The sequence below is a fragment of the Ascidiella aspersa genome, chromosome 2 (assembly GCF_963924565.1).
Source record: "Ascidiella aspersa chromosome 2, kaAscAspe10.2, whole genome shotgun sequence".
Taxonomy (NCBI): Eukaryota; Metazoa; Chordata; class Ascidiacea; order Phlebobranchia; family Ascidiidae; genus Ascidiella; species Ascidiella aspersa.
This window is the reverse complement of record NC_139448.1, coordinates 30,797,536-30,825,508: the sequence shown is the minus strand read 5'-3', so window position 1 is coordinate 30,825,508 and position 27,973 is coordinate 30,797,536. Positions and strand designations below refer to the sequence as shown.

The window sequence follows — 27,973 nt, the reverse complement described above, 5'->3', positions numbered from 1 at the left end:
AAGCGAGGCACGCCAAGGCTATTCCTGAATCAGCAAGCGTTAAGCAGTAGCCTTTCGGTATTTGGCCAGCTGAAGCTACCTGAACCTTTGTGATTGTTTTGATTTACAGTTGTTTAAAAGGAACTTTGCGTTGAAAGAGACCAGGTATCAGTTTCGAACGTTTCTCTATATTGTAATTGATATGGATGAGGTGCCTTAACCGCTAGACTCTTTCCTATTATAGTGTTCATGGAAACTAGCTTTAGCTGAGAAAAAGTGCCAATACGTTGCAAAAAGACAGAATGGTCAACATTTTCAAATTCAAAAAATGGAGCAAAAGCTTTGAAGCGCATTGCAAAAATATTTATACTGATTTTATATAAATATTTCTTCTCTATACTTTTATTTTAGGCCCTAAATGTGCCAATTTTTGTTCAACGTACTGTACATGGCTACGGTTTAACTGCTAAATATTAATTGGCAATAATTAACCCGTGGCACAGGTCATACTCCGTCAAGATTAAATTGCTTGTTTTGTTTGATCACTAACGTTTCAACACGCCAGGCCACAGTAAATTTATGTAATGCACGAAGCGATTTTCGCTTGTAGAAGGCATATGTTTAGATTCGGTTCAATTGGTCGCCGCAAAAATCAACTGTCCGTAATTTTCTGCTAAATTGAAACCGCGGCTGTATGATACCTGCCATTGGCGCTTCGCAAAACACTTCGCCATACAAGACAATTCGGATTAGGCGTATTTGGGTCTTTACAACCCGGTTGCCAATTTTAATCGCGTATTGTATTTTAAGTTTATTGATGTCACAGGCCTCAGGTGAAACGTTTTATATAAGGATCTTTAAACGTTTATGAGTTTATGAGTGGAGACATATGTCGTCTCTCTCTGCACAAGCAGTGCTGAAAACCCGATAGCTATAGTTTGATTATGTTTTGCAGGTGACCGACTTTAGAAAATACCGCTAAACATGTTTTAGATTCGCAAAAAACACGATATTCTGTGGAAAACAATCTTGGGCAGAACTAGACAAACATCGTGATGTATCAGGGAAGACGCACAACCTCGGTAAGTTGATTTCACTGTTTTACACTTTGCAGCGCACGTAAAAAACAACAAAGTTTTACACTTTGCAAAGTAGAGTATTTAGTTCAAAAACAGCTTTGTAGCTATTTTTCTAAATCGGTTTAAGGCGAATATTTTTTTCAATAAACCCCACTACAACTTTCAGGGTTTTTTGTTAATAAAAAATCAGTATTTTATTAAAAAATGAGATCGTTTGCAATGTGATTTTCTTGTTACAACCTTTGTTTTGTTTTTCTGGCCACTGCAATCGAGACTATTGACCGAAAGAGCCAAGATCACGTTTAGTCTGTAAAAGCATTTTCACCTTTGTGGCAAAAAATCTAAATAATTCCACGGATTTTTGCGCACCAAGGCTTTCATCCAGTTTTGAACAAAGGCGATATTGTTATGCTCCCTATGGAAAAGCCTTATTGGTGGACGCCGCCATGTGCTTTACCCGCCTTTTCAAATACAACTGTTCCGGTGAAAATTGTCGCAAGCCTTTTCTCATTCGGCCCTGACCATTTCAATGTCGGAAGCATTTAAAGTTGGCACGAGCAGTAATTGCACCCTATAGCGGACTCCTGCTATTTCTGAACACGGTATCTTTGCGCGATTTGAAACGCTGCCTTGCAAACCCCAATTTATTTTGCATTTTTAGGAAATGCGAAAAACGATATATTTTTTTAATGAACCAGAGATTCACATATCAACTTTAGGATTAAACACCAACGTCGGCAGAGTATTCGAAAAGTGGCCGATGAATGTTACTCGACTGTCACAGCAAGTTTTAGACATTTGAATAATAACAATGGGTTATTGTTATGTAGAACAATTAAAATTATACCTTGTAGTATACACATAGTAAAAAATGACGCTTAAAATGCACACAATGTTTTCAAATGTTTGGCTACGCAAAGCGATAAAGACTATTCTAAGATTAAAATTTTGCGTCTATTAATAAATTTGCGTATATTAATAAATAACCTTTCAGCATGGGCTACCGATTGGCATTCACGGCGACATTCGAACATTCCAGTGTATTAAAAACGCACACATTCGTTGAACACTAATCATGACCAAATAATAGCCCTAGTCTGGAATATCACAGCGTCCAAAGGTAGAAATGTGACGTAAAACGGACATGGGAAGACTTTCGCTTTGCTGGTCGCACAGTCACCCATATATTGACTTGCATCAACACACACGCTACGTGTACTGTGTCTATATACATTGTTTCTATAGCCATTTCGCCCAGAATCCCAATCAATACCGCCTCATAGGTAAATGTCTTCAAATTATAAAGCATATATATTTCTGATTTAATATGCATTTCGGAAGTAGTGTGTCAACAGTCTTGGACAGTCAAAAGTTCGGGAATATTTAAGAAAGCGTATTATAGCATTTGAGGCGATAGCATCGCAGCTATGTTAAACGCTCGTATCTAAGCTAGGTCAAAAGTTTAACTGTAGAGTCGGAAGTGAAACCAGAAACTTGCCATTCTTTTTGGATGATGGTTATGCGCGTCGTTTTAGCATAAAACACTGGAGACGAAATTTACATTTGGTCTACAAAATAAGCGTCTTGGCCCCTTTTCAAATATATATATTTAAAATCAGGATTCGGAGGTTCCGAAATTTTTATGACGATTGTTTAGAAAAAAAATGTCTTTGAATCTGGATGTATGCGACTGGTGTGGTACTTAGTTACCTATATTTGAACTAGAGTCAACTTCTATGGAAAATAGGTTACGGCGACAATTCCTGGGAAAGCTTTTACTATAGTCACCATATTATTAACTGCACTAAGCCGTTAGGCAAACAGGTGGTAAGTTCCGTTTTGATTCAGTTCCGCTATATATAGCTTGATAACACCTGCTCTATGACTAAAGCTGAAGATAATAGCTAAACATCCAGTAGCTATGTCGATATGGAAAGTTGCCTTACCCCAAACCCAAACGCACTCATGTCAGTAAGAGTACCGGTAGCGCATGTTTCGTATCAAGGCGCCGTTGAAAAGGGGTTTCGGTTGTCTTGTCTTGCAAGCGGCGGCACACGCGTGCAGTGAATAACGGAATGCACTCTGTGTCGTCACACGAGCATCCTATTGTTACGTAGTCCGCGCCATATATCCAGTCAGCAAGTCAGCCGTGCTGCCAACTTCCGTGTTTCAAAGCTTGCCTTTGCTTGAGTTTCGGCGTCACGACCGGTAGGCTACTGCACAAACTTATAGTTTGTTCGTTTGTGTCACAGTTTTTATTTGGATCTTTGCGAAACGTTGTCCGACTTGAGTTTGGCTAGGTGCAAGATGTGACTTGGCGCCCATTAGATATAAAAGTGATTGATTTTTACTCATATTTGCAGTAAACCTTTTGCTTTTGTTGTTCTAGAAGTGCTTGTGTTTTTTAAACCATCATTCTATTAAAAGAGTAATATTTGAGTTACAACAGAAGTCAGCCAGGATGTTTTTATTACGCAGGCCAAATAGGGCCTTACCGCGTTCTGTTTTATAACATGAAATTAAGTATGCCCACCTTAAGTATCCTACGAACTAAGACAACTTGCCAAGTTTTCAGGCAGCGCACCTAAAAACAACAGTTTGACCACAGATTGCATATTGAATGTTATTTAGTCATGTTGAATTTGTTATGAAAATGAAACATGCTGTGTAGATCTTTTGAGTTTGGCAAACTGTCCACATTGCTATATTTATTCATCCCTGAATTCAAAAACTGAAAAATAATTATTGCACATTATATGTCAGCATTTTGATGACTTCGGGGCCAGCTAATACCGAACTAGAGTATAAAAAAACGCTAACCATAGGCCTACTTAACCCCTATTCAACCCAAACCATCCTACTGTATATCTATATTGGATAACATACAGGATATCGACGTTGTTGCGTCAATAAAAAGTCGCCAGTTTTGTAGTAAACTTGTTTATAAATACAATTATACCGTTTCCGGGCGACAAAGTTGGTACTGTTGTGTTCGTTGTACCTAACAAGTTTACCAGTTTAAAACTGCCTAAGACATTAACAATAAAGCATAGTTTAGCGAACACATCTTTCTTGTCGTTTCCCGGAATAGCACAATGATGCGTAACGGGGCGTTAAGGCTTGCAAGCCATGATTTCGAACAATTCATTCGGTTCTTTCGTTGGGTTCTAAGAAAGGTGTCAGAACTAGAGGTCGTTGGGGTGGCTTGTATTACTCCAGTGCTTCTCAACCTATGGGTCGCGACCCCAAATTGGGTCCCTGTTTGATTTGGTTGGGTCGCCGACCGCAGTAGTCACATGCTTATACTAATTGAGATTGGTTTGAGCGAGAATTTGCTCAATTAAGAAAATTAAGGAAGCAATACAAATAATGTCTTATAATAATTTTTAAAATTCGAAATTCTTTATGCTAATGCCTATTTTTTTGTTCGCTTACAAGAAAAAACAATTGGGTCGCCAAAGCTTAGTTTGTCATACTTCGCCGCCCAAAAAGGTTGAGAAGCACTGTATTACTCTATAGCGGCATGGTTAAGTAACGATGTTAATCAGCCATGGATAAAATCATTAGGCTGCTGTTTTTTCGTGAAACAGTACGACCAGACGAACAGACGAATTATATAATCAGGAATGGCGATTTAATATGTATTTTCAGTAATTTAAGAGGTTGAAATTAGAAATATTGCAAAAAGTGTGCCCACATATAGTCCCTGAAATCACCACTGCGTGCAGTATGATGATGTATGTGTGGTCGATGCAGTGATTCATACGAGGAATTACAGCACGGATTGTGCGTAGATCTAACACTATGTTCGACATATTGCACCAGCAAAACTAGTCATACCTCTCAAGCAGTTAATTAAACTTTAAACAAGAAATATCATCCACGCGTGCATTGCTCAATGCTCATGTTCGATGTAGATGTTTAAGACACTTGATATGGTAACAACGACTATAACTGCATTGGAAATTTCGCAGGTTTAATGCAAGTTATAGTTCTTCTGTGCTTTGCAGCCTGCAATTGCTGGTCTGGTGAAAATGTACGGACAACCGCAGACTGGCCAACAGATGGTAAGTGCTATACCTCTTATTAAAGAAGTTTCTTTATTACGATCAAACCATACGAGCTACACAAGTTGGCAAAAATTGCTGAACAGCTGCTGTTTTTTCACAAAAAGTTATGTTTATCTTAGGCTTGATTCATGTTGTTTGGTGAACATTGCGCGCAGAACGCTGGTACACTTTTAAGGAGAAGACTAATATTTGTTCTAATTGAGCCACGTGCACTTTCGTTTTATTGCAATTTTGTGCTTTGTCACACGGCGATGTTATCATGTCGCCATATGGTCGTTTAAAAGAAGACTGTATAGCTAATACCTTTTAACTACTAATTTAAAGACTATTAAAGTATGTATATCAACCAATTGCAACATCGTAGAGACTTGGCATAGTTGCGTCGTCCAATCCACAAAATAAGACGATGGTTAAAGAATATTTGCAGCAAAATATTAGTTACCCACGCGGAGTATGAGTTAGTAAATTAAAAAAAACGTCGACTATTTTGTTAAATACGAAAGATATGTTGTTTCCTGGTCTTAAACTGCGAGTTGTACTTTCTCCGGTTTCCACTAATTAAGATGTTACTCAAATCAGTGTGTATTTGACACCACAGATAATTACTAGTATGGCATTATGTTACTTATAAATACTAATTAGATTGTTAATACTAATTAGAATCTGCCCACTAAATAATATTAGTATGTTCGGTAACCCCTCAAAAATCCTTGTTTCTCACTTATGGCGGAGGCTTGTTGGTAACCAAATAAAAACACAACAATAAAGTAAACATTTCCCGACTGTTTCGACCTCGATTGCAGAAGCCGTGGCAACAGCGGAATCAGGCCAATAACAACGTCGATGAGAATGCCAAGCCCGCCGCCAGAAGTTCTTTCCTGAGCCAAGCGCGCGCCGGATCCGGGAACACCATTCCGAGGTCCGGATCAGGAAGCAGCAACCCTCCGTGGAAAAACGACTCCGGGAGCAATTCGACCGGAGGAGGCGGAGCGGTGGTTCCCCCCTGGAAGAAAAACCAAGCTAATGGGGATGACGCAAGCTGTAAGTTTATATTATGAGTATAGCTATGTCAGATAATATCGGATAGAAGCTTTCGCGGCCAATGGGGAGTTGTCGCCTACTAGTTCGAGATACGATCCCCAAAGTAGCTGCAAATGATAAGGATTAACTTTATGTTTTCGTCCCATATTCTTTTATGTTTTCGTCCCATTCTCGTGTTATCCACCCGACGAATTCCGACGCAATTGCACGTAATACAAATGAGCCAGAATCGCGCAGAAAGAAACCCGGCAGCGCTTAGAAAACGGAGGGTGCAAAACTCACACTATAAGCCCTATCTTCCAGGAAAGCTGGGTGGCCGATCACTAAACTGCGGTTCCCGCGGCCAAACCTATCGCTCAATAGTTCGGCACAAAAAGGCTGCGATATTTGAATTTGTAACAAGAGTATCGGTAGTCGTCCGATACCAGAGTCGTATCGGCAGTGCTGTCCGATACCAAGTTAATATATTATTGCCATTCCATCTCGAAAAGGTAATAATTGGTTAAATACCTGGAACTGAAAGTCTAAAGCATCTAAACAATAACGCAAATTGTGGTGTAATAACCCGGTAAAACTAACTTTGAAAGCTTCAATTTTCTCTATTTTGCTTGTTTAAGCATATCAACTACGCCAGTTGTTATCGAACCGGATAGGATCTCTGAACATTTTGTCCGAAATATCGGGTATCGCTAGCGGAATAAAATATCATATATCGCACATCCCTTTCTCAGTGGTATTTTTTTGTATTAATTTAAAATAAAATCCAAATAATATTTAGTTTTTATACCTTTTTTATTATTAACTATTATTTTGCATATTTAATTGGCGTGATGCTAACCCAATTTTTTTTGTCAAAAACTGGGTAAGCTGTTTGTTGTACAGGAAAAACTATATTATTTTTTCGTACTAAAATATCGGCCTACATTTACAGGCTACATTTGCCGAAAGGGTTTTACGACTTTTGACCGAGCTGTTTACCCCATATTTTTTAACGTTTTTACAGTCTTTAATCGATTTATGTTTCAAGGCGATGTTTGCTATAGTATAGTAGTAAGGTATTTAATCGAAATACAGACATTACCTCTAGGAACGACATATGGACATCGTTGTGTTTTATTATATTCTGTCTATCATTTAACCCCTCCCTTACTTATAATTGTTCTGCTTTCTGAAAGCAACTAAAATGAAAGGTGACGTTGTCCATGTTTATTTTGTACAGCGAGTGTCAGAAGTACTTACTTTGTAAAACGAAATTGTCAACGATCAAAACAGCCACATGTCCTTATTTCTCGTGATATGACATTTGGTTGATCCAGGCTCATGTATAGTCTTAACGTTCAACTTCGTTTCGCTTTGCGATAGGTTCCTACATCTTGTTCACATTGCATTTTTTATTATTATTTTTTTTATTAATGACTTGTATGGTATTGTTATGCTGACGGTTAGTTCAAATAAGGATCGTATTATATTTCAGCAGATCTGTGTGCTTTACGTGTTTGCGGGGTTCTTCATAAGGCCAGGAAATGAAAGTTATATTGTTTGCTAACAATGCAAACCATAACTCTTTCCTATATTCAAAGATTACCAGAACTTTAGATCTTTAAGTTGTAATTTTTAGTGTTGCTTTGAAGTAATTTTTCGCGTAATTTTGTGATTGAACGCAAGTATTTTATACCCTATTTAATATCAGTCAAAGATTACTTCGTGATTTTCTTCGCTAAAATCTATAACTCTTTGTAACTGTAGTGAAATGGTTGCATTGTATTTGCTACACTAACATACTTCAATCGTTGATACGTATATAAACCATAAAGGTGAAAAAAGTAAAGAACGACATTTTATAGGTTCTGGGTGTCACTTTTAGGATTTTGTATAGTAAAAAAAAATTGGTCATATACCTATTAGTGGTTTTGTCACATGTTGTATGCGAGAGCTGTTTGTGATAGTAAAAATTCACTGGTCATGGAAACAGAAAAAAGGTTTAAAACAACTGATATAAAACAAACAGTAAGATGTTAGATTTTTGGACCAATAGCAAAACCCGACTTTTCGCGTTTTTGCCAATCGATAAGCGATACCAATACCGATTTTGATTTATATACCTGGAATATAGGCAAATGTCAAATTAAGAAAATTCTAATATTATCTCAGTTTATTTACCTATCTTTAATAAACTCTTATTTTGTATATTTACTTTGAATGATGCAAAACAGCAACAAAAATAACAGAAAAGATTGCCAAAACAATAGAAAATTTGTTTAATTTTCAGGTAAAATTATATTATTCGTATAGTAAATATCGGCAAAAAATTATCGATACCGATATATCGGCAGATGCAAAATATCAACCGATATTATCGCTAAACCGATATATCGGTATATCTCCACAAACAATACTACTACATTTCTTTGTCACTTTTAACCACTGACCGTAATCGTTACAGCTGTGCCTCCGTGGAAGCAAAACCTAAACAAACACTCGACTTCCTCAAACGACTCGGCTCCGACTCCGGCGAGAAAGCCGTGGGAGAAACCCCCCGCTCACGATCACTCCGCATCCAACACTGCTCCGTGGAAGACCCAGCAGAACAGCGCCGCCTCGTGGCAGAAGCCGGAACCAAAGACGGAGCCGGAACGACCCTCCTGGAACAAACCGGCTCCCAGCAACAACGTCCCGGCTTGGAAGCGTCCTCCGCAAGAGGAACCCTCTAACAACGTCCCATCTTGGAAGAAGCCCGCTCCCGCAGGACACAAACCATGGATGAACGAGAGCAAAGAACAGGAAAAGGAAGATAGCCAACATCCGGATCCCACCAGCGCTCCTCCGCCATGGAAAAAGCCGGCTCCCACCAATAAACCATGGATGAACGAGAACAAAGAGCAGGAGAAGACGGAAGACAGTTCTCAGCCTGATTCCACCAACGCTCCACCTCCATGGAGGAAACCAGCTCCCGCCAACAAGCCCTGGATGACCCGGAATAATGAGCAAGAAGACAAAGATGAGCCGGAGGTTCCGGCCTGGAAGAAGCCGTCGGCGCCGGTGACGAGCAAGCCGTGGATGGCGAGGAACAAAGAGCCGGAAAAGAAAGAAGAGATGCCACTTCCGCCTCCTCCAAAGCCGCAGGTAAAACCATGTTTGGTTATAGTTATAAAAAACTTTATGTTTGGTTTTGCTTAAATTAAAAAAAATCAGTTCTGATTTTGTTGACATTTAAAAAGATTTACATTTGACTTTGTATACATTCGTAAAAAACTTAATTCTGTGTTTCTTTATTTTTGAAAAAAAAAGTAAATTGCGTCAGTCTTCTTTAAAAAGAATAGATCTGTCCTCGTTTACGTTTGAAAATATCAAATCTGCTGTGTTTAAATTAGAGAATTAAAAAAAGAGTAAACATAATAGGATAAGATATCGGGTACCGTCGGAAAGGCTATTACCGAAATCAGTTGGCCTAATCGGGACAGCACTACTTCAGCAGGGTTGATCACAGTATGCACCAGCGGTTCCAAAACTGGGGTCCGTACGGAAGTATCAGAGGGTCCGTAATTAGTCTTTAAAGCTTTTAATGTACGGCAGATTCGATAATAAAGCTTTTTCGGGTACATTGATGAGTTAATTGCAGCGAGCAAGTGCACCCATCCCATTAAACGCTTGCCAATTTGATAGTTTTTGCTTTGTCTTTCATTGCTGTTTTTTTTTTTGCACATTTTCTATAGTATTCTTTTGTTTTAAAATGCAGCGAAATATCAAAATAATTTCAAAATAAGGGTCCATCAGTCAAATTAGAAAAGTTTGGGAACCGCTGGTCCTATGTAGACTCCGTGTCTTAGTCGGATAAAATACTTATCTCAAATTTGAGGTCCTTATTCAATTGCAGCAGGAATAATCCACACACTGACAAAATGCACAAACGTCTCTGTTTCAGCCTTCAACAGTCCGACCTCCCTGGGGCGAAAAGCCAAAGCCTGAAGAGCCGTCCCGCCCCCCTAAACCGTGGGAAACGAAGCGGGCCGAACCCCCGGCCCCAGCGGCCCCCGCGCCCCCCGCGCCCCCCGCGCCCTGGATGAAGACCCCTGCCCCGGTTTCCGGCGGCTTCCATCACAACAACCGCAAACTTCCTGCACCAGCCCCACTGGGTCAGGATGTTTATGACGACACAGAGAGCGCCCCTTTGCCGCCACCTGGTGGGTTTGTTTGATTTTTTTTCTTTTTTTTACTGCTATTGCCCTTGGTTAATTTTCGATCTGCCGTCTGCCTATAGAACAGAAGTTTTAAAAATTCTGACGACTTTTATGGATAAGATTTTCTTTTACATACTTTGGTATTGACAATACCTCTACTTAATCGTTAAGTTTTAAGTTTTGGTGCTGCAAAACTCCGTTTATTCTCTGTTGATTCAGTTTGGATCCCAATTAGAACTGCTGGTTTAAACCATAAAATAAGCACATTAGGACGATCCAAAAGCCATAAAATCGTCGTAAACAGGATATTAAGGCTCAAAGTTATTCCTCTAAAATTTATATAAAATTCCAATAGAATCGAAATCTAAATTAAACGACAGAGACACCTTGACGTTGTAACTTAAGTATCCCCCATAAAACTGTCGATACTTTAACGCTAGACCCTCTTTGTTACGGCTGTAAAGAGAGAATTATCTAGACTCCAAAGTTCGATTAAGATTTAAGGGTTGGGCATTTACGCGCAATGTTTATTTCGGCGATCGGTAGATTAATAAGGTCAACGCTTTTGTTTGCCACAGTTCCGGCAGCAGCCCCTTTAACTCGCAACAGCGAACGAAAGTCCTTCCTTCACAAGCCGGAAAACGCAGGTGAGTGAAAGCGAACCGTTTAAGATTTTGTTGTTTTGAAAAAATAGCATTTTGTAAAGTTGCCGGTGTGGAGCTTGGCCTTCATTACACTCTGAGCTTGTGCGTATGTCCGTTTTCTCTTTCTTTGAGTGTTGTGGAGTAACTAAAGATTACACAAGTTTAGCGTTAAGTTATGCCCGATATTATTGGATCGCAGCCGATGCCACGTGCAAGTAGAGGTCATTGTATAATTGTAGGGTGACATCGGTGCCGACCCGATGAGTCGTTTTTTACGAAAAAAGTTAAATTTTCTTTGAAAATGGTGAACTAGCGATGAGAGTAACTGAACATCCCAAATCGAAAGTTCTAATGTGTAAGACCGTAGTTTACACAAAAATACCAGGTATTGTCATCAAATTAAACTGCGAGATATTTTCTGGCCGATAGTTAAAACAAGTTATGAAGTTTACTTACAGCTTGATTATGTAAGTTGCTATTAAAATAACCATCGTCAGTCAATAGCTCTGATTCTTAAACTTAAACGCTCACTTCCTCGTTAGGTTATAGTGTAGGTTCATAATGCCTTAACGCAGAGGTACGCTTACCGATCACGTTTCAAGACAAAGCAAAGAATTTGCGTAAACAGATGACACTGCTATACCAGGAAGCTAACTGCTTGACCTGTCCTTAGCTTCAATTAACTGTTGATATAGAGTTTAATGGTTAAAAGAGCGTGTTAGAACAAGCAATGTACAACTGTTGCCTTTTGGTTTGAAAGGCCATTTTACTTACAACATAAGATGCGTCGTAATCATGTCATCCACCACGAAATGACTAATACAATGCAATTATACAATTTTTTTATTGATATGCATCTTAAGCTTTATATATTTTGCCTAGTTTAGGTTTGTGTTTCAGAGAAAATTAATCTTAAATAAGTTCACTATTGTTGTATCACTCGTTTAATTTCAAAATTGACATTTAAATTGGCGATTATAGAATCTGCCAAGGTAGCGCTATTTGTTTGTTTATTTCAACGAAGGAAAGTACAAACGCAAACAGATTCCCAACCATATGATGAATCGGCCGCCACCCCCCAAACCTGGCAGACCGCCAAGCGTTCAACTTCCGGGTCGTAAGAGTGAGTACTTTTTTAAGCTTGTCCGGTATTTTCTACTTTTTAAGTTTGTCCGATTAATACGGCATGTTTGTGATTCAGGTCAATAGTTTCTTAGCTAGGTCGACTTTCTTATTTTTTTCTATTTTAAATTTTGTAATACGGTCAGAGGCGATTTCTAAAGAATCTGTACAATAACCATTCATCTCGTACAAAGTGTTTTAGTTTTAAAGTTGTCAGTCCTTCAAGTCGTACGGATTTTCTTAGGTAAACACAGAACGGCCTAAACATGATCAATAAATGACTAAAAATATATTTTGTCTGCTGGGTACACAGTATTGGCACTTCAACCTACTGAAAATAAATTTTAAGGCGTCAAACTAAAGAGATGGTAGACATTACCTAACGTGACAGACAGCCAGTCAAATATTAAAAGAAAGCTTACTGTACTCCAGTAACTGCTTTTTTTTCGATGTAAAATTACCACCATGTTTTTTTCTAAATTTGTTGATTTGTTAAGTCAATTTTTGTTTCTGGTTTAATGCCCAAGTTTGACGCCCTTGATCGGAATTGGTACAACGCTTTGTATTTTCTTTTCTTCTATAACGTTATGAAACTCAGCATCGACCTGTATTGTAGGTTCCATGGCGCTACCGTCACTACCAAGTCCGACCAATCAAAGATCCCTTCCCACACTCCCGCCGAATGACACAAGGACAGGCTCCGACACTGGTATGTTTGACTGACATGTCGATTCCGTATACTATTTGTGTGTTTGGAGCTTTTTATCATCGACGGAAATCTTTGTTAAAAGGCGAAAGGTTTATTTGAGTTATGAAGACAAGTGGAAAACACATTGTAATAATAAATTTCGTTTGCAAAGTTCAGAGAGAGTTTATAAGAGCCTACGCCGCCTTGACAATTTGCTCACCTGACTAAATGTAGATCCTTTACTTGGATGCAAAGCAGTTTGTAGCGCGACTAACTCCTGTAAAATAAATTTACAAATGAAAGGCCATTTTTCCATTTTTATACGAAAAGGTTGAAGTAAACCAAAAAATATTCCAGAATTAATAATCACTATTGGGGTGTTCCTTAAAATCCGTGTTTCATTTCTTCCTTAAAAACAATGTTTTAAAGTTTGCTCAAAACTTCTATCTTAAGACCGTTGGCCCTATATATTCTAAAGAACACATAAAACTGGTGAATGTAAAACGTATTACTTTTTACCTGTACACAAACCAAGAGGCGCAGTCGTTAAATAAGAATTTTAATCTGGGTGATAAACCAGCACTTATTACTCTTGTTTATAGTATATTTAATACTTATCTATGACCATTACACTTATATTGCCAAATTATTCCAGGGACACTTTCGAGACGCCCTCTTCCGCCCCCTGGTGGGGCGCACGACCCCTACGCGTCGCGAGAGCTGCCCCCTAACCCTGGGTCCCGCGCCGCTCTACCCCTACCAGGGGCCGGTAGGGACCTTCCGCCGCCCCCCGGGGCCCGAGACCTTCCACTTCCACAACCCCCCGGCGCAGGTGAGTTGTTGCGTTGAAGTTACCTGTAATTTGAAAAACACTGCCTTTTTCAGTTCGCGAACCACTTTTATGCAAGTATGCATTTTTTGTGCGACCCACAATGATTGGAAACAAGATTAACAGTTACTAAAAACCCCATCTTAGCTACTGGTATACGTACTGATTTTACGTATTACTAATTGTTACGTATTTGTTACATTGTTGCATCTATGGTACGTAAGGATAATGCAACAGTTTCCCGATCTAATAGAATACTGTAACATTTAGAAATGCTCCGCGACCTACCTCAAATGGCTTCGCGACCCACTGGTTAGGAAGCACTGCTTTAGGGTGAAGCATACCCTTAATAAATCTGAAACTTTTTCAATCAAGTTTTCGCCTGATGACTTTTTCGTTGAAGCGTTTATGTTACCATGTAAAAGTTAAAAAAAAAAAAAAAAAAAAAAAAAAAGAAAATCAGTAAAACAGTTTCAGATATCAAGTAAAACTGCATGAGGCTTCTATTATGAGTATAGCCTGAATATAAGGATGCTTTTTTTAAAACCTTTTTTGTTTACAAATCGGAGGCTGAAAAGCAGTCAAATATAAACCAATTCACAACGCATTTTTGTCAACTTACGACTGATTTCCAATACATTTCACGTTTTGAATTTAGTTGAATTTAATCTTAACTGTCGAGCAGTGTATTCAAGTTTTTTGCGACATAATGCATCTTAGTTATTAACACACTTTTCTATATAAGTCACTATAACTTAAGTATATAAATATACGAGATTAAATATGAGCAAATCAATATTAAAAAAAACGAATTAAAAAAATCCTATATACGCTGTACTTTTTAGTATAGACACAAACGTTATCTCAATATTACCGAGTCTAATTGACACGCCATGCTTCACGTAACGATTTTGACACGCCGTATCGTTGCAGGAAGTCAGCCCCCGCTTCCCAGCAGACCGGGAATGGCTTTACCAGCCGCTCCACGACAGCAGCCGCCTCTGGGTGAGTCAAAAGTGTTTACTCTTTACAGGGGGTGGTCCATTTATTTTGTGAAAACTTGAATTTAAGCTTATAAGCCGAGATGACAAGTTTGGGCCTTAAAGGTCTGGTCAAAAGCTTCTACTGCTAGCTATTTTGATTTATCTAATCTGTTTGTAACTCTTTGACATTATGCACGTCTGATAGAGTTACTCAGTTCAGGATTGTGTTTTGTTAATTCTAAATAAAAGATGTAAAGCACTATAGTTTTAATTAAACTGCATCAAAAAGTCGGCTTAAACCGATATGAATTGATTCTGATAATATATAAATTTGAGAAACATCCTATTAATTTCCAAAATGGTTATTTTATTGATAAAAATTCAAGTACAAAACTTAGCCTTGTCAAGTTTTCAATTTTCGTAAAAAAGGGTTTTGTTCATGTACTTTTCTAAGTTGTGGTCTGGCATTCTTTAGGGCTTTACCCAACCAATAATAATCAGCGAAGCATATTTCTCTTTTTGCAAACATAACTGACAGGCTCAGTGTAACTATAAAATTAATGAATACCGCGTTTTTGAGAGAACATTAGGCATCAGGAACGTAAAAAGAAACGTTTAACGATAGTAGCTAATGGCTGCCTAGTGCCTATTCATGTGGATAGCGCTGGCATTTTCAAATATTTCGTTTTTACGTGCTATTTCTCGGATATATTATTATATGGTATCTCGAGAAACGTTTTACTTTTTTGTTCGTTTTGGATATTTCTTAGACGTAAAATTCTTATGTGTAAAGTCAGCGGGGCTATTTATTTTTTAAACCGAAAAAAAAAAAAATTTTAAGATAGATTCGGCTCTTGTTAAACCAAACCGAAACCTCTCATAGGAAACCGAAACCTTCCCCCACCGCCCGGCGCCGGTGCTGACGAAATCTATGACGACACCGATGACGTCACACCCGCTCCACCGATGCCTCCGCCGTTCACGAAGCAGCCTTCCGCCGACATTATGTGAGAGTGGTTGCGCTAATGTAAAAACGGAATAAAAGACGGCGATTAAATGACTTTATTGGTTAAAGTTAAGAAATCAATTTTGAACTGATTTTGTAAAAGATGTAGGCTACCAGCTTTGGTGCATTGGCAGCGGGTTTACTGAAACATATGGACTGAAAATAATTATCAACTAAACATCGTGAATATTTGTGTAGCACAGAGGTTCTTAAAATTCCATGAAGGGTGCATGAATGTCTTGTTGAAATTTAACTGTATATTTCAAAAGTAATCAATTTTCAAAGAAAAAGGTTTAACAAAAAATAAATGTTTTTGTGACGTCTTCTCGAACAATATTTTGCTTAACCTGGTCTATGCACAGAAAAAAAAATGATAGGGGCCGCGTTAAAAAAGTTTAAGAAACCCTAGTATAGCATATCCAATGTTCTATTGAGCAATTTTTAAACATTGATAAACTTGATGCAAATTACTTCACTTTAAATGCGATTCTCACAATATTTCCATTTTGAGTGGTAAAAGTCCCTTAATATTATTAAGAGGGCCTTTTGTATCCGTTAGTTGGCATCTTGCCGACAGAAACTTGTTTGAAAACGCTTCTCTGCGTGACGTATTTTTTCTTGTTTCCAGCCCGACGTGGGACGACGAGGACGAAGATTTCTATGACCAAACACCAGATGACGTACCAAACGGAGGTAGGCCTAGTTTGCCTTTTTTTATTTCTCTCACTCACTCACTCTCTCTCGCTCCCTCTCTTTTTTATTTTTCTCTTACTCACATTCTTGCTATGCCTTTTTCTGTTTGTCTCTCGTTTAGTCTCTCTATAGTTGTTTTTTCCTTTATCACTCAAACTTCTTCTCTCGTTTGGTTTCTCTTTCTTTCTCTTTCTCGTCTTTTGGTTTCATATGACCGCGTGAATCCAATGTACAATAGTGACAATAGGACACATAATTAAGTCCAACCAGTCTATACATTTCTAGCGGCTAGCTTTGAGCTTTCATGAACGGTGTGAGATGGTTGCTTCATTCTTGTAGCAATATATTTTTGAACACAACTTGAAGAGCTTCGCGAATAAGAGCTGTTTAATTCTACCTATAGTTGAAGAAAATTATTATCTATTGCAGGGCTGGGCAAATGTATTTAATGGAAGAGCCATTTGCAGAAAATACAAGCACCAAAGAGCCTCAAAATTATTTCAATACTAAAACGGCAAACAATGCAAGGCCAGCCGCAGTGATAACAGAATTGTAATATAACAAAACGGAAATATTCAACATAGTAATAACGGTAATAGCAAAATAACACGCACAATATTTATTAATATCAGTCTTTTGTTAACTAACTCCTCGGACTCTATGTCTCGTGTTACGTCATAAACGAAATACTGGCCTAAATAAAGAAAAGAAAAAGAGAGAAACGTTTATGAACGGTACTCTTGGTAACCTTTACAATTTTTTTGAAATTTTACGATTCAACTAGAAGAGCCACATAACACATGCTGGAGAGCCGTAGTTTGCCCACCCCTGATCTATTGGCACTGAAAATATGTTTTTATTTGCTAACAGTTTTTAACTGTTTTTATTTTTACCAGGTTTTCCTCTACTGCCACCCGACGGAGGGGTAAGTTAGCAGCAATCGATAAGTGCTTTGTTTGTTTTTACATTTTTTACTTTATTTGTATTGACGCCAATCACTTGTGGTTTTGTCGTTCAACCTTCGATGTTTACAGGACGACGATGTGTACGAAGACGCCGACACTTACATGAAACGCAAAGAAGTCAATGCCAAAAGGTAGCAAATACCCAATAAAATATATTATTAGTTTGCCGGTTTACTTAATCGTATAGTGAAAATGCGGAGTCAGGAGATGGAGAAAAATACACACAAAATTAGCGTAATCCCAACTTTTGTTGTAAAAAATTACCCATTTGTTTTTTGTAGCTATTAGGCTACATCGTAATTTTTAATCGTTGTTTTTTGTTTATTGCTTTATGTGAAGTGATGACGCCAAAGCGAAAGACAAGAAGAAAAAGGAGGCTGACAAAAAAGAAAAAGAAATGAGAAAGAAGTTTAAGGTAAAGAGAGTTGAGATATTCGGGGGAGGCTGACAGTAAATCAAAATATGAAAGAGCATACTTATTTCTAGAAGGTGAACACATTTTTAAATATTTGGTAGATTGTTTCAAATTTTAGCTGACTCATAAAATCCTTACAATGGGACTTATGAAGCTAGTTCATTCAATTGATAAAAGGTTATTCTAGTTTCGCCTTTAGTTTAAAATTATTAAAAACTGCAAGGTTTTATTTCAATTTCAATTTCAATCTAATTTAAACAAGCTTAAAGGATTCTATTTTTTCAAATCTGCTTGTGGCAGTGATGTCATTTGGTCATGTGATAAGGAATCGTCATTATTTCCGCATTTTTGTTTCTACTTCTCCTTTAATCCTTTCAGCGAACTTGCGATGATAAATCACACCACGACATAAAAATAAAAAAGGGTTTCTATTTTTATAGCTTCCCGCCGAAGGGGAAATCCCGGCCGAGATGACCGGCTTCGCAAAGGCGGTAGCCAAGGGCCGCGGCAAAGACCTGGCCGTGCAGGAGAGCGAGCGGCTGGAGATTGTTCGCACCAACGACAACCCCAAGGGAAAGTTCCTTGTCCGCAACAAGGACGGCGTTTGTAAGTATACAGTAGAACTGAAACACTTTAGGTAGTAAGGAATCCCGCAGACAATAAAATATAAAATAAGTGTTTTCGCTCTTCTTGTTTTCGTATCAGATAATCTTAAATTGTTTATAAAAACAGGTAAAACATAAAATATTTTCTTAAATTTTAACAGAAATATATATTTCGCCTATAAGGCATCATCAGTTTCTGTACAAAAAGCAAACATGTAAAAATGCCGATATTCCTTATAGGCGAAAAATATATTTCTGTTAAAATTTAAGAAATGATTTTATGTTTTACCTGTTTTTATAAACAGTTTAAGATTGCAGTGGGACTGATACGAAATTTTTCAAGGATGTAAACAATTCATTTTGAAATGACTTAAGTCAAGCCAAGTCATTCTAAAAAGTGATTTAAGTGCACTTAAGTCAGTCAAGTCATTATAACACTGGATAGTAGCGCTTTGTGTTCGACGAACGGTGTCTGTCGGGTGACAATAAAATAAGTTCTTAAAATTGCGAATATCCGTGTCATTTGATTGCACAAAAAACACCCAATCCTTTACTAAATCACTTGAATGACTGACCGGACAGTATTGTAATGACAATGTGCACATGAGTTACTGTTTTCAAACGACTTAACTTGACCTAACCTTACCTTGACCTGAGTCGTTTAGGTAAAAATCAAATGACTAAGGTTGAAATTAAGTGTTTTCATTTAACATTTTACAATAAAGTGGAGTATTTTATCCTAATTTTTACACGTGAAATGATTAGATTGTTACATTTTTTATTGGTTGTTTTTTAGTTGAGTTATTGCTCATAATCGGGCGTGTTTCCCAATTTTATTGGCTTAACGTTTTATTTTTAAATTAACGATTTGACTTGAAGATGACTAACTGTGAATTGAGTTGTTATTTTTTGCGGGGACTTGACTTGGATCAAATTTCTTTCACTAATGACTTGTCTCGGACTTTTTATCAAAATGACTTGTTTACGAAACTGTGACCTGGCAAACGGTATTTTTAAATGCGCTAATCACTAAACCACCATTTTGACGCAGATGGATACGTCGAGTCGGATAACATCTCAATAGACACGGACGCACTTCGCAACACTCTTCACAACAGGTTGGCAGATGCGTTGTAAGTAGACCTTTGTTTTTCCCTGAGCAGTTACGATCAGGGACTGTCTCTCGGATTTTTGTAGTACGTTTTGCTTGTTCTTTTCGGTGTTGTCTTTCCTTCGGCCTTACTACGAAAAAAGGTGGCCTTTTTTCGGAGTCCCGATTCAGTAGAAGTGAGTGCATTTCGTTGCTTGCCCGGCATGCATTGCATTGTAGGGATTAGAAATAATAGAATATAAAATGTACTCAATATAAAATATTTAATATTAAGCATGATTTGAATTGAAATGTTTACAAATATCTACCAAAAAAGCTTTTTTTATGTCAAAATCTTCTTTATTTTTTTATGTAAAAAGACAACAAGGGTTACTGGAAATCTATAGTGGGTCCATTCGTGACACGTTTTTCAGTGACTGACCATCCCTGCATTAGATGTACCTACAAATATGATATACATTGGGACTTGAAATAAGTTAACATACCTTCTGTTTAGACTTTTCAATCTCACTGTAGTCTCGTCTTGCTCAAATTGACTGCAGTGTCGTCTTACTTAAATTGCACCCAAAGACTTGCTTAAATTGAAATTCTAGTTGAACGAAGAATGTACTGGTCTTAACAAGGCTATGGTTTTTTGTTACAAAAAGGTTATTCCTGTAACAACGTTAGGCACGAGTCAATACTTTAGTGCAGTGGTCAACAAACACCGGGCAATAGCCTGGTGCTGGAACGTTATCAGTTCGTTACCGCTCCGTAAAGATAAATTATCATTATGTCGGCCTGTCGTTCGTTCTTGATCATGCTGCCATCATATTAGGGTTTTCTATGACGTAACTAGATGTTGTTCAATTATGTACTTTTAGATTTTAGAATTTGTTGCGAACACAAAAATGATGTTGCAACATTACATGCTTAAGGTTCACCGAATCAAAGGTGTAATTTTATTATATTTCTAAACATCTGTTGTTTTTCTAAGGCTTGGCCGTGATAAAAAAAATCAGTTTTATACCGGTCCAAAGTGCAAAAAAGGTTGCCAACTACTCAGAGGCGTAGCCAGGTTATTTTGCGCCCGGGGCAAACTATAAAAGTTGCGCCCCTTCCTCCATTACATGTTTAATCACATTTTCTTTTACTTTACCATAACTTACTTTATACGGAAAAAAACAATTCAAGAGTTAATAGAACATTGTATATTTAAAGAAGAAGCAGTCTCATTTTGGCATTTGTAAGCCTCATTTTGACGCCCCTGTACCTGGGCGCCTGGGGACATATACCCCACCGCCCCCCGTAGCTACGCCTCTGCAATTAGAGAAACAACTCACGTTGAAAATAAATAAAGATTTATTCGACAAGTTCAAAATTATACCTATACTTCTGTAATGGCTTTGATATTCTAATTACGTCTTACTCCAACCTCCAACCATTATGCTCCAACAAAGAAACAAGTAAATTTTAAGGCAAATTTGTTGACGCAGAGCCTCGTTCAGCACGCAACAACAACAACCCGACTCACTTCCCCCGCCCATACCTCCCGACGAATTTGACGACGACGAGGCGATTTATGACCAAACAGGTGGGCTGAGTTTTGGTGACAAATGTGCGGGCGGGTTTGCGATTTAACCTAATAGCGCTGCTGGTTTTATTTTTTGAAGAAAAATTGTGTCAGTGAAGCTGGGCTTTAAGGTTATTTATGGTCGTTTTGTTATTACGAAAGTATAGGAGACATATAGGCGCTACGGGATTGAGTTACTATTGACACATATGAACCTGACGCAAGAAGGGAATTTTGATTATAAACAGCATGATAGAAGTATTTTGTACCAAACTTTCATGTTTCATCAAGAAACTAAATAAATACGCTTTATAGGACACTTTATATCAGTGCTTCTTAAACTTTTAGTTTCGTTCACCTCTAGCATCTATCTCTAGATTTCATTCACCCTTGTCTCATGATATGATAAAACTATCTCGTTTACATATAACAGGACAAAATTTAGGTTGTTTCTTGTTTTGTTAAGATCAACTCAAGCTAAGTTTTATTATTGAAAATCTACAATTTCTCGAGTCCAGGAATATAAAGCTAAAAAAGCACAAAACAAAGTCACCAAATTGTTGTACTTATACTAGGGCTACCATACCTTTAGCACCCAAAAAGAGGACATTTTTTTGCCTGCAAGTAAAACGAAAATAGAATTGTTACGTTTGAGAAATACGTGCCATATCCACAACTTTTTTCAGCAGCGGCACCCATTGTAATTTTCCTATGACTTGCACCCCTACGAAAAAAATAATTTTTAATTAAATATCACTGACACAACCTAAAAAAAATAGTGTAGTTTGTTGTCCGTCGCGCGGAACGCGAAAAAAAAGGATTTAATTGGTTGAATTGGCGCTAAACTGTAAAATCAGGAGGCTTTTCGCAAAATATTTCGTCCCCCTGTTGCTAGCCTGTTATCCAATTATATAAAATATGGATAAAAAATAGTTCGAACGTCGGATGGCTTTTATCGTTTATATATAAGTAAGAAAAATTATAATTAAATAGGGCCGTTATACCTTCGATGATATGAAAACATGTAATGGCATTCAAAGAGACTTTGTACTCATGCACTCAACAAAGTAAACAAAATTAAATAACCGAAGATTCGCAAATTTTTTTTTGGTAGTTTTAATGTTAAAGTTGGCAAAAACAGAGTTTGTACAGCGCTGTAGGAGTGGTGTACAACCAAAACGAAAACGATACCATTAGAATCATTGCAAAAAATTTAAACTTAGAGTTCGCCTCCCCCCCTACGAATTGCTTAGAGCCCCTCTAGAAACCCTTTTTAAACCAGCAATTCAGCATCTTTCATGGCTTAAGTATTTTTGGAAATAAATACAACCTCTCGCCTAAAAGTCTTGTTAAAAGTATAAGGAACTAACTCGAAATGCGAAAAAAGAGGACATTTGGGCATTTTTGAATGTCCTCAGAGGACCATTCAGTTTTCTCAAGAAAAGGGGACAAATCCTTCTAAAAAAGACAACATATGGTAGGCCCAACTCTTACACTCAGTGCAAACCAACTTAACTATTACAATAAGCAAGAAAACACCAAAAAACAACAGGTTTTAGTCGATTTACTTCAGAAAGTTGTTTACTAGTGACTATAGGATGCTCCTGGTTCACCCCTGCAAAAATTTTATTCACCCCGGGTAAACCATTAACCACTTTGAGAAACACTGCTTTATTAATAAAATTTAGCCTAATTTGTTTCAGTCTCATTTTGATATTTCGTGTTTTGCGAACTGTAAAATTTATTTTTTCGATCGCTATCAAAACTAAGTTAGTGGGATTTCCCTAAAATAGTGTTAAATATATGATATTAAAATATTCCTTTTTAATTCCTTGTATTTTGTCGAATAATATTCGCTGATGTTTTTATTATTTTTCGTTCGGCGGTTTATTTATGGTAAAAAGAAAAAAAGGCTTCATTAAATCTACAACTGTTACTGAAAAGAGGTTCTTCCGGTATTTATTTGTTTAAGCCACGTTTCGGCTTCCTATTAAGGATGCCTTCATCAGGGAATGTATACACATCACACAGAATAAAAGAACAGACAAAATCCTGGTTGGGCAGCCGAAATGTTGGTTAAAACAAATAAGTACCGGAAGAACTTCTTTTCAGTATATACTATGCCTGGTAGCAACAGCATATATATTAAACTGTTATATTTTTAGCCGAGGACGAAGAGCTGTATGAAGAACTGTAGATTTGTCGGAGAAACTTGCTGAAAATCCAAACTCCAACAAGTTAACCGTTTTGTTATTCCATTCAGAAGGTTTTAAACGTCTACAGTAGCCTATTTTGTAAATAAGCGCGAACTCTAATTGATCTTACTGTGTGGTTAAATAACAAAACCGTTATTTCTACGAGTTTTATTTTTTGGCTTGGTATTTTAATGATGCCTTACAGATGCAATGTATTGCGTTTTCTTTGAAAGTATGATTTGTTTAAATGTGTGTAATCGCATTCGGAGGTTTGGTAACGATGAAATGGTCCAACTGTTGATTTTTAGTAAAGTTATTTGAAGCTTTTCATTTTTTAGAGTCTGACATTTCTAACTGTTTACCATTCCAAGCTAAACGTTATATGATGAAGTTTACCCTACAAATGTTTTTTTTATTGGGGTGTTCGACTAAAACCTAATCAGTACCACCCGTTGTGACCAAGTTGACTTTCAACAAGCCACGATCGTTTACAACAGGCAACAAAAATCGTTTAGGTTTCCAAATTTAAGTGCATTTTGTCTTGAATAAAACTGACGTTATACCGTAAGGAAACGCGCTTAGTCTAAACTTCGATGCACTTATAATTTGCGGTCTTTTCTGACTGATGACCGAGTGTTATTTCGTTTATAAAAATGCATTTTTTAACAATTCCACTGTTCGAGATTTCGGACAGTGAAGTACGAAAAAAATAATAGTTGAAAAAACAACTTTATCAAAATCTAAAGAGTGCGTCTCAAATTGGTTTTGTTCGTGCAAATTTTTGAAACATTTTTCAATATTGTCAACCATAGATAAGTTTTAATATACAATGATAGAACAGCTCGTTCTGAGGTTTATCGGTGTGTGAAGGCTGTTATCCTAATTTTTTAATTAATTCTTTAGGCAAAAAATCTGTTAACTGTTTATAATTGCGACCGTTTCTTACATTTATTTTTCTTCTGTCATCAATATTCTTCTTTCAAGTGTTCTGATCGTATTTTGTTACTGCATTACGAGCCTACAGCTGAAACCGTTCAACGGAAAAACTTCTTATCGTGTTTTTAAAAATGGCGTCATTTTTAATTCGACACTTTTCAAAGACTATATAGTGTGTGCAATAATCACACAGTTACTTTCAAACTACAAAACGCACAATTGCCATAGTCTAGTTTTGTGTGCGCTTTAATTAATAATGCTTTTGAGCAATATATCAGTTTGTAAACGATGCAATATTAAATCGTCAATAAACTCCCAGTATTCCTCAGTCTTTTATTTGCAAAAAAAGAAAGATACTTGTAGATCATTAGTTCACCACATGTATAAAAATATGTTGGGGAAATATTTGCCAGAGCTATTTTTTTAAATGGTAAACAATAATCATTCGGTTGTGGTACGAAGTAGGAATGTCTGATAATATCGGAGCCCATAACCGATATATAATGATAGTTGGTAGGCCTACTCGTCCGATACTATTGGGTGGTATCGGTGAACCGGCAGCAAATTACTATTTTGAAGGTTTCGCCTAGAGTTTGTTTACGTTAAAAGGTATATTTATGAGAAAATATTCAGTTATCGAACATAAATAAGTTTCCCAATGTAAAAGCAAATTTCGGCCTAATACCTGGAAAATTATAACCATTGTACATGTACAAATTCAATCATTTTCTTATTTGGACCTAGAAACGTCGTCAGTCGTACCAGGTCGGATGGCGGCACACTTTGCGCAAAATGTCGGAAATCTCTAGAATATAACAAGTTGAAAGCTCGATGGAAAAAAAATCCCACGTCTCACTCAAACCGACTCGGTTACATTTCTCCGCGTATTCATTTCTTCGTTGTTTGAAGAGTTTTTTTGCCTTTGACGCAACTGACGTAAGCGAGACGCGCAGACGCACACGTCACGTCCTCGTCTTTGCGTCATCTTCGGTCTGCTTGTCCCAGTCCTTCATGCTGTTGCCGAGCATAAAGTCCTCGCGCAAGACGCTCCACGCCGGCGCCGGTGTTGCGTCAGATTTTTCTTCCTGCGAGGCAAAAGTCGAATAAACTTATTGATCCGAACCAATACTGAAGTCTTTATCATTGTACAGGAATTTATGAACAACACAAAGGCTTCCACAAGTGGATTCATATCTTATTCAAATAGAATACAAAACAATGTTATTGAAACAAAAACAGCATTAGTGTCAGTTAAACATCATCACCAAACACTTGAGCAATCAACAAGGTTAACTCCAGTAAGGACAACTACAATGTCAAGGCACCATGTGTTCAGTGACCTTTGGTCGTTTGACCGCAAGTAATAGAATGCTAACACAATTAAATAGGCTATAAAGCACTTACACCATAATACGCTTTAGCAAACTTACTGTTAATGTTAACAGTTGGGGTTACACAGGGAGGGTTACATTGAATTAAAAAAAATACCACTCACCAAACATGTGAAAAAACCATCTGCGAATTACCATCCTACTTAAGTGTTTTTAACAACTGATTACATCTAGCTTTCTATTTTGGTACGTTAACATAGTTCCGGTGTGACCAGCCGCGATTGTTTACCTGACTATTGAATGCGTATGTCTTTTAACCATGTTCGTTGTTGTAACTGCACAAGCGTGTATTGTAAGTGATTTACGCAAAAATTTTTGCAACTGGTAAAATCTATTGCCTGAATTATTTTACATATTATTTGTAAGTTTAATTTAGCGAAGATAATGTGAAAGCACTTTTTTATTATGTTCAAGCATAACTTTAGATCCGAAATAGCCAAGTACCCTATACATTTTTGTGTTATAATAATTACATGACCAAAAAAAGTTAAAACTTTTATTGCTCAAATATTATAATTGTTATTTGGTACGATAATTGCACCTACACTACAAACAATTTGAATTCAGCAACAGTTTTACTTTTCAATTACCAATTTTTTAACTTACGTTTGCTTTATTCTTTTTATTCTTGGGGCCATCTTTCAACATGTCCAAAAATTTCCCCTTGTCGACTTGCTGCAGGACTTTGTCTTTTTTGGTCTCAGTTTTTGCGCTTTGAAGTTTATCATCCAGTTCTTTTTGATGCTTTTTTACAGCATTAAACAACTGAATAACTCCTCTAAAACAAGTTTAGGTTAAAAATTGACACACCAATAATTTTTTTTTGAATTGACACACCAATAAATAAAAATTGGATATAAAACAAGTTAATTATTTAAAAAACTAAAGTAAGCTTAAAAATGTTATTTACATAAATTTATAGTTCATATACAGTAAACCAAGAATCTATTTAAAACAAATTTAATCACATTTATTTGAGGTTTTTTTATACAACTGCTGTTCGAAATACCTCGTTGCTATCTTTTGCAAACTTTTTTCAAGTTCTGGGTCTTGAACAGAAGGCTTGACATAGTTCAGCTTTTCCCATTTTCTTTTTTTGGTTACCTTAAAATAGTTTAAAACATTGTATTATAGTCAGCATTTAGTAGCAGGTGAACACCTGACATTTTTTTAAAGCCAATAAAAACCACACCCAATAAATAAAATTGCACACCTAAATTCTAATGTTATTTTTGCGCAAATCCAGTTTGCAGAACTATAAATTCGGACCTGCACACCGGAGGGGCTGGTCTACAATTATACCACATTTGTTTTAACACTTACGAAACGAGTAGTTAAAGTTGCAATGGCAAGGAAGGCATAAATATGTAAGAATAAATACAATAATAATCCTTGACCCGCCCAAACCCAATCGCTAACTCTCACCCTATCCCAAATATTGTTAGCAATATAAACCCCCGGACGAAAATGTGGTAGGATTCTAGAGTCAGCATCCACCGGAGCCCTTTACGAAATGTGTCACAAAACGCAGACTGGCTGCTAGCCATTACACACAATTATAAATGCCAAAATTAAACTTCTGAAAAAAGTTAAACAAAAACTATAAAAGAAAATATGCCACTTGTCTAGAATCCTACCACATCGGAAATTAATGGGTTGGGGTGAGCATTTTGGGTTAGGGTGGGTCAAGCAGTATAATTAAATAATAAATATAATAATACTTAAACCCTAACTCAAATATTTGTGTTGATTTAATAATTGTTTCAACGCTGTGGTAGGATTCTAGACCAGCGCCGAGAAGATACATATAACTCTGTTACCCACTGTGGAAAGTATGGCAAGTACACACACAAGTTTTTTTCAACCTGTTAAAAGTGCACCCCGAAAAAATTTAAACTGCACCCCAAATATATAAAACGCTTATGCGGCATACGTTTACAGTGCAATGAAGGCAATGCAAAGTGCATCGGAAAATCATAAAAAAAGTGCACCTCGGGTGCAGTTTTTTTAACTTTATTGCACCAGGTCACCCAGATTTTTTCGCCCGTGCACCCACAAGATCTCGTAGAAATCTGCTATACTTTCCAGACTGGTCTGTTACCCTTTTTCTCCTGGCTTTCTTTTCTTGAATTTCCTCCTCATCATTTTCCTCAATTTTGTTATTTTTTCCAAGGATGGCACTGCTTTTGTCTTTCGGCGCCTGCTTATTCAAAACTTTGGCCATTGCGTCAGCCCATCCTTCATTGGTGTTTTCCATCTCCAATTCAACATCAGACATTTTGCCTGATAATGTTTCGCTGTTTAACAATAAAAACTAAACCTTACACTGTAGTATGTTTGCAGGATTATATACAAATTTACACAGGATTACAACCAGGGTTTTGCTATTTTGAGTTTTAAAGTACGTTTTCGAAAATTAGAGTAGATTAAAAACAAATAAATTTCATTGGAGATAATAAAATTTAATTTGCGTGAACTTTATGACCAATAA

The 27,973-nt window shown here is 37.1% G+C and overlaps 2 protein-coding genes across 2 annotated transcripts; one reads left to right on the top strand and one right to left on the bottom strand.

Annotated features, from left to right (window-relative positions):
- The first annotated feature begins 938 nt into the window (after positions 1 to 938).
- Positions 939 to 24,485, top strand: LOC146164863 (uncharacterized). The gene is made up of 19 exons (XM_083380864.1): positions 939 to 1,061; positions 5,069 to 5,125; positions 5,932 to 6,169; positions 8,613 to 9,292; positions 10,092 to 10,350; positions 10,926 to 10,994; positions 12,016 to 12,114; positions 12,730 to 12,822; positions 13,457 to 13,633; positions 14,564 to 14,635; positions 15,497 to 15,620; positions 16,248 to 16,312; positions 17,209 to 17,237; positions 17,347 to 17,408; positions 17,617 to 17,692; positions 18,133 to 18,298; positions 19,349 to 19,430; positions 20,884 to 20,981; positions 23,126 to 24,485. Exons 1-19 carry the CDS (start codon positions 1,035 to 1,037, stop codon positions 23,155 to 23,157), a joined length of 2,505 nt encoding a protein of 834 aa, XP_083236990.1. The 5' UTR covers positions 939 to 1,034; the 3' UTR covers positions 23,158 to 24,485.
- LOC146164862 (RRP15-like protein) lies at positions 24,319 to 27,973 on the bottom strand. The gene is made up of 4 exons (XM_083381863.1): positions 27,584 to 27,973; positions 26,492 to 26,586; positions 26,089 to 26,260; positions 24,319 to 25,176 (listed from the first exon to the last, which is right to left on the bottom strand). The coding sequence occupies exons 1-4, from the start codon at positions 27,758 to 27,760 to the stop codon at positions 25,054 to 25,056; spliced, it is 567 nt and encodes a 188-aa protein (XP_083237989.1). The 5' UTR covers positions 27,761 to 27,973; the 3' UTR covers positions 24,319 to 25,053.